Below are 8251 nucleotides of genomic sequence, written 5' to 3' on the forward strand. Positions count from 1 at the left end.
TATATATATATATATATGGAGAGGTTCTAATAAAAACCTAGAGAACTAAAAACCAATCCTAACCCTACAATCTATTTCATCTAATGGTAAAAATTGAAAATGGTAAAATTGAAAATAAATACATCTTAGATACACATCAGGGGTAATTTAGGAAAGATTCATTAATGTAACACATTGTAATTAATTAGCAATACCTGTCAAACACTCTTTTTCACGAAAAAGACCTTTCAGTTTCACTCTATCAAGCTAGAACAGTAAATTTTCTCTCACTATCGTCTCATCTTCTATCTACCCGAACAACTAAATTCTTCACATTCCGTCGATATCTCAACACTTCGATTTCTTTCAACATCTCATTGCAACTCGAACGAAGACGAACAGCAAGCAATCGACGCTGGAGATGAAGAAAAACAACTCACAGACTCCAAAACCCTCATCTTCAAGAAGGGGTAAAACGATTCCAACCCGCGTATTAAAAATGCATATTTTATTCAAAGTTTGAACATTTTTCATGGATTCAGTGAGGAAAGTTTTGAAATTTTTAGAGTAATCACTTGCATGTTGTCGATGCATGTTCTAGTTTAGGTTTTTTATTTTTTACAGTTTTAAGTTCTTGTGAGAATAAGTTAAGTTTTTTTAATATTGTAAGATGTTTTCATTTATTGTAAATGAGCAGCGATTAATTTTGGTTGTCTGGATTTTGCCATATGCACTGTAGTTTAATCTCGATTCACTGCAGTGAATCGAGATTCACTGCAGTGAATCGAGATTCACTGCAGTGAATCGAGATTCACTATTGATAATCACATTTTATTACATTTTTATACCCTCATTATCTATTTTACATGAATAAATATACCATTAATAATTGTTGTTAGCTTAGTTTGCACATAAATGAATGAAAATATAAATAAATATTATTAAATGTAAAAACCCCTTAAAAATCTCTCTTCTCTATTTTGTAGCATTTTAGAAGCCCATGAAGCAAAAGCTTAAAAGAGAAAAATGATTGAAGCCCAAAGAGCAAAGCCCATAAAAAAATACACCAAGGAAGCTATGCTCGGACTTGGATGCAAAGAATGGGAATGAAATGGACTTGGTTGCTTAAAAATGAATTGGACTTTTATGCAAAAAAATCACAAGCTGCTGCAGTTAGAGGCCGGTCTTGGATGAGCTCCATTGGACTTGAGGTGGAGTTGGAAATGGATCAAAAGAGTGGGCCGAAAATCAAAGCAAGTGGGCCGGCCTTCAAAGAATTAATTTCGAAATTCAAATGGAAATGCAACTTGGGCCGGCCTTCAAAGAAGCTTTGCTGCATATCATGAAGGCCGGATTTTATTTCTTGAATGGGCCGCTGCATATTTTGATCTTAATGAAACCGGACTTGAGGTGATCAAATGCCAAAAATTGCTGCAGCTTAACTTTGTTTTGAAAATCACAAATGAAACATTTTCATGGACCGGACTTGAGTGTTGCTGGGCCGAAAATCAAATGCTCATGAACTTGCTGCATTGTTGATTTCTACTCAAAAGGGGACCGGACATATTTTCATGGGCTGCTCAAATAAATGTTTGATTTGTTGCAAGAATTGAAGCAAATTGGACCGAACTTTGTTTTAAAAATCAAATGAAGACAAGCTGCTACAAATTGGATTTTGATTTTCTTTTGAAAATCAAATAAATCAAAGGTGGAGATTATTGCTTGGGGCTCAAGACAAATCCAATGGCTCATATTCATTGAATATTACTATAAATAGAGGTAGAGGGTGAGGGGTTAGGGTGTGAAAATTTTGTAAACTCCTTTTGGAGAGGAGGGCTACTCTTAATTGAGAAGGCCTTCCAAAAATTGTAACTTTAGTTACAATTAATAATAATAATTTTTCCTCTTTAAATTTTAGATTTTTATTTTCTTTGTAATTAGATTTATTTCTTGTTCATAGTTTAGATTTTTCTTTTCTTTTTAATTTTGTAATTAGTCTTCTTTTTCTTGTTTTTATTTCTTAAGATGTGAATTTAATTCTTGTAGGAATCTTAGAATTGTATGAAACTAGTCTAATTTCCTTTATATTGTATGAATTATTCTCTTGTACTTAAAATGTTCACGTTTAGGATAATCAACTAGAGAACTAATCGGTAGAAGAAGAATTTGATAATCTATGCTTTCCTTAAATGGTTTGATAGGTTATGCTTATGAATTCTAGGATTATTATCATGTTGTTGTTCTTATCATGAATAGTAATTTTAACTTAGATGATAATTTGATAGGTTACGCTTTCCTTAAATGGTTTGATAATCTATGCTTAATAAATCTAAGTTGAAATATGATAAAAAGAGAATAGTTTATATTTTGTAATTAAAATTGGTTAGTGGATTATATTCTAGATTTCTTACCTCTTTTGAATCCTTCATCTTGACTTTCTAAAATTTTCTTTTCATTCTTAGTTTTATTTCTTGATTTTATTAATTCATATTTCTTGCCTCATGATTTTATTTATTCTTTAATTCTTCATTCTCTCCTCTAAAATTCAATTTATTATCTTTTGCATATATTCATAACAATCACTCAACAAAATCACACTTATTCTTTATTCCTAATTGTCATGCACAAAACATAAGAACCATTTCTAATAATCTCTTAAAATCACCTTCTTCATGGGATCAATATCTTTTTATACTATAACTTGATAAATTGTGCACTTACAATTTTTGGTACATAATTATGTCGCATCAACGATTTTCTGGAGTGAATCGAGATTTACTAAAGCCAATCATGTTTTAGTGCAGTGAATCTCGATTCAATCAAGCATAGTGAATCTCCATTCAATAAGATGAATCCAGATTCTTCATAGTGAATCGAGATTCATATATTGTATTTTCTGGCCAGTTGTGGAAAAATGCTTGTTCTTTAAACTTCAACTTTATCATGATTGTTTGTTTGTTTGTAAAAAATATCAAATATGATCTGAGGCTGAGTATATAGGATGGAAACTTTGCCAAATATGATCCGAGGCCGTGTATATAGTATGGAAACTCGCCTAAATGTGTTGAGACAATTCGAAAGGTTAGCAAATTAAGTTGCAAGACTTTGTTCACTCAATTTAATCTCGATTCAGTAGGAGTGAATCGAGATTCACTTAAACTGAATGTCGATTCAGTTTAATGAATCGTTTTACTAATACTGAATCTCATTTCAGATCAGTGATTATCGATTAAGTTAAACTGAATTCCGATTCACTGAATCAGTGGTTATCAATATGATACTCAATATCGATTTACTGAAGTGGTTATCAACAAGTGAAACAGTGGTTATCAATATGATACTCAATATCGATTTACTCAATATCAGTGGTTATCAACAAGTGAATCAGTGGTTATCAATATGATACGCAATATCTATTTACTGAAGTGAATCTAGATTCACTACTAATGAATCTCACTAAAGTGATACTGGATTTACTTTAGTCGACTCTGGATTCAGTCATTGGAATCTCGATTCAAATACATTGAATGTAATCTCAATCTATCGAATCTTGTCTCTCGCCATGTTAATAATTTATGGTGACCAATGTCTGTGATATTCAAACTGCAGGATTATATTGAGAGGGTGCAACGGAGAGCTGCAGAGTTGGAATCTGTAAAAGATAGATATGATGCTGAGTGTGAGACAATGAGAAAGCTGTTCCCCAATGACAACAAGCTCTTTCAAATTCAACAGAGAGTTTCAAATGTTCTTGTGCAGGGGTGTGGACATCGTGGAAGTACCTGTGACAATTAAACAGCTGTGGGAAACATTGTTGATGATACCCCTAATGTGAACACAGAGGTGAGTAGAGATATGCATGGTTCCCCTGCTGTTGATCTAATATCACCTGAGTTACCACAAACACAAGTCTCCCCAAAATTTATTCAAGAGGTTGATAAGCTTATAGAGTCTGTTAGCATGGGTAAGGTTGACAGACCAGTGAGACGCAAGCTCAGCGAATCTGGTACCCCAGAGACTGAAGAACCTAGTTTTTCTCATGGGCTGACACAGGATACTCAGACTGAGACAGTGGAAATGGTTGATGTTGTTCAGATTGCTAAAGCTTGTGAATCTGAAATCATTGATGACTCTGTACGAAGAACTGATAAACAAGCTGAAGATGTTGCTAAAGCTTGTGAATCTGAAATCATTGATGACTCTGTACGAAGAACTGATAAACAAGCTGAAGATGTTGCTGCAGTAAATGAAAAAAAAGGTAAGAAAGTTAATGTGACCGAAAATAAGGAACATGCGGGAAGGGGGAAAGAAAAGAGGACGGTGAAGCCTGCAACGTCTCTTCTGTCACCATGGGTACAAAGGGTATCTCAGATTACTGCTAGGCAAAGTCAGCTGGAAAGCATCATATGGAATTGGGTGCATATAGAAGAAGCAAGGCATTCAGGTGATGATTCTGCTGAAGAAGAGAATTTGTGAGTTCTTAAATCTTATTTGATATTTTATTTTTAGGTGTGAGACTCACTATTTTTAGTATTTTGTCCCTTTATTAAATTGAATATTGTTACTGTTTTTTCAGTGAAATGGTTTTTAAGTGGAGACAAATTGAATGTTTCTTACCTGCTTTCAAGACTTTCCTTCCTTCTGAAGATATTGAGGCAAATTTAATCAGCATTTGGTCCTATATTTTGAACAGCAGAGAAAAAATGAAGTCTGAAAATTCTCCACTTAGATTCTTCTGCAATGTTGAGACAACCGTACGTATCTTCCTTTATTTAATTTAAAATAACACTCGAGTTACATTTTATTTAACCAGTTTTATGTTGTATAGTTTTGTAACATTCATCACACAGATGAGTCCAATGATGCATTGAGATACAGTAGGTTTGCTTCCCGGATGGATGAGCAACTTGCTCTGTATCCACATATGAAGTTTAATGAGATTGATATGGTACAGATTCGAAGACAATGTTTTTGTTCTTTAACCCAATTTTAACTATATCTGTAAAATCTCTGATTAAATTTCACAACCATTAGGTCTTCCTTCTCATAAATGCATTTGAGCATTTCTACATTGTGTGCTATGGGCTAAAGAATCCAAGTATGGAGTTGATTGACAATAGCAAAAACTGCCCAGACTACAAGAAAAAATACCAATGTCGTCCTGAGGGTTTGGTATGTTTTTCCACCTTACGTATGTGCTTTAAGCATTTACTGGCAGAATATATATAGGTAAATCTGGATTCACTATAGTGAATCGGGATTCATTATAGTGAATCTGGATTCACTAGAGTAAGAGAATTCTAGATTCGTTAACTCTAGTGAATATCGATCACTAGAGTTAGTGAATCTGGATTCACATCTTACTGTGAATCTCGATTCACTAGAGGTAGTGAATCTGTGTTCACACTAGGGAATCACGATTAACTAGCGCTATAGTTAATTCTAGTGAATCCAGATTCACTAGTGTGAATCCAGATTCATTAGAGTGAGTCCAGTTGAACTAACTCTATTAAATCCTGGCGAACTAGATCCAATGAATCGTGATTCACTGTCATGAATATTGTTTCCATATAAACAACCAAAACAATTTGTATATTACATTAGGCATTACTGTATGATAATTTGGATTTCTTATGTGACACTGATTACTTTTGATTAAACAGCACAAGAATTTTGTAAGATATTTGGCACACAAAAAACATCACAAGTCGTGATTACTTTTGATTAAACAGCACAAGAATTTTGTAAGATATTTGGCACACAAAAAACATCACAAGTCGAGTGAAATAAATACATTAACGCCTGACAGACTTGAGATGGAGTGGAGAACGGCCAAAAACGAATTTGATTGTGGTATTTTTGTCATGAGACATATGGAGACCTACATGGGCGGTGGTACAGCAAATTAGAACTCTGGTTTCCATAGAGAGGGTGTAAGCGTTTAAACTAATAATGTATTGATAATTTACAGTTAGACTTTATGAATTAATAAAATTTAGAATATAGCTACTAAGTCTTGAACTGAACTTTTGTTCATATCGACAGGAACGATTAAAAAATCAGCTACATAGACTGAGGTCTATATACTGTTGCCAAATTCTTACTGATCCAATAAATGAATTGGCCAAAGAAGTCATCAGGAAAGCCCAACAGCACCATGCTGAAACTGCCAATGTCAAAAAAGAGACGAGGAAGACCACAAGATCTCAGAGAAAATGATAATTCTGTGATCAGCATAATTTTCAATGTTGAAGTTTACAGTTATTGAGTACATTGCCAGTTAATGTTATAGATACTCCAGTTTGTTTTGAACTGCTTTTCTATGTAAATATACTTTATAAGAATAGCTTTGTCATAATTTTATTTCTAGACTAGTGAATAGTTTGAATATATGAAAATACTGTGAAGGTAGTGAATGCAATTGGAAGAATTTCGATTTAAGCAGAGAATGTGAGTTATAATTCAAGGTTTTGTGTAAGATTCAGTAAATTAATCATACTTATTATGGATTGTATGTATTTAATCTGGAATCACTGGTTCAATATTATCTTAAGTTATTACTAATTTATGTGATTGAATCTAGATTCACTATAGTGAATCCAGATTCAATTCAGTGAATCCAGATTCATTACAATGAAAGATTCAGTAAGTTAATCATACTTATTGTGGATTGAATGTATTTAATCTGGATTCACTGCTTCAATATTATCTTAAGTTTTTAGTAATTTATTTGATTGAAATTGATTTCTCATAATCACCAACAATTCTCCGTCCACACCCCTTGTTTCTACCTTCAATGGGAGGTTTTACAATCACTTCAGTTGGTATTTTTGAGCCAACAAAAAACTCCATTACATCATTTTTGTTCTGTGTGTCAGATTTCCAACTAGATTCACGCAAACTGTGCTTCAACTCCTTCAACTTCCCTTCCAGGTAGTCAAGTCTCTCACCATCTAAACATGCCAAACTCACACAGGATTGGAAATCATACCATATGTCATTCAACTTGCAATTTGTAACTTCAATTGCATTGCACTGTTCTGATATTTCCTTGAACTGCAATGAATGCCTCATCTCAGCACCTTTTGTCCATCGGTTAACAACAAGATGTCTTGGTATCTTTGTTACATCAGCTTGGTTCAGTGCAAAAAAACCATGTCTACATACTATACCCATTTTCTCAAACAACCTACACGTACATTGCACGTCATTGTTCAAATAAGCATGTTTCACCTAATTAAAATTAAAAAAAAATGTATATTAGCACCGAATAAAAAAAGAAAATGACAAGCGAATGAAATGGTCACTGAATCTCGATTCAGTGGTGTGAATCGAGATTCACTTCGTTGAATCGCGATTCACTGCATTGAATCTGGATTCAATTTTTATTGTTTCAATCTCCATTATTAAGTTTTACCTCAAATATTTTTCCATGTCTCTTTTTGTCCTTTATGGAAAAAATCTTCACACCATCTTTTTCTGATATACTGTTGATACTCATATCATAACAGGATGACATTATCTCTTTTTGTACCTCATAAAACATTGTTCGAGTGTACAACTCTGCTGCATCCCTCTCCAATAACAATGGCGTGTCCATTCTTGGCATCGACTTTGTTCCTTCATAGTTTAATCATGTGTTTGTATGTCTTTGCTTATCCATAGCACTCTCGTATCGGAGATAAAATTCTGTCAATGTGTCAGATCTACGGTTGAATTTGTCAAAGAAACTGTTCTCACTCTCTGATATTGATGTAGTACGCAATAACCCAGCCATTGGATCATCAGCATAATAGGCTGGAATCCATGACTCCCGAATGTTATACAGTTCACACAACCATTCATTACTTTCAAGCTTATATTCTTTCATAACATCTTTCCAACCTACTTCAAATGTTGCTGGATCTATATCTATACTCCAAATCAGTGCATTGATCTTCCTCTTGAAATCATCCATCTTCGAAATGCATTTTGCCAACTACAATATAAATATATAACGAAAGATTCAGTATTTATCTAATGAGGATTCATTATATTTATATGTGGGATTCATTACCTTTTGGTTAAATTTCTTCATGATGTGCCACATGCACAAACGGTGACGTGCTTCTGTAAAGACAGTTGGTATAGCTTGCTTCATGGCAGGGCACTGATCTGTAACAATACACTTTGGCTCGCGAATCATGCATTTCATGAATACCTCAAAAATCCAAACATAGTTATCAATGTCCTCTTTAGCTATCAATCCTGCTGCAAATACAACACACTTCTT

The 8251-nt window shown here is 33.7% G+C and overlaps 1 protein-coding gene across 1 annotated transcript; it reads right to left on the bottom strand.

Annotated features, from left to right (window-relative positions):
* Positions 1-6705: 6705 nt before the first annotated feature.
* LOC109827461 (protein FAR1-RELATED SEQUENCE 1-like) lies at positions 6706-7579 on the bottom strand. The gene is made up of 2 exons (XM_020394467.1): positions 7397-7579; positions 6706-7212 (listed from the first exon to the last, which is right to left on the bottom strand). Exons 1-2 carry the CDS (start codon positions 7577-7579, stop codon positions 6706-6708), a joined length of 690 nt encoding a protein of 229 aa, XP_020250056.1.
* Between the last annotated feature and the right edge of the window lie 672 nt (positions 7580-8251).

The sequence above is a fragment of the Asparagus officinalis genome, unplaced genomic scaffold (assembly GCF_001876935.1).
Source record: "Asparagus officinalis unplaced genomic scaffold, Aspof.V1 AsparagusV1_Un224, whole genome shotgun sequence".
NCBI lineage: Eukaryota > Viridiplantae > Streptophyta > Magnoliopsida > Asparagales > Asparagaceae > Asparagus > Asparagus officinalis.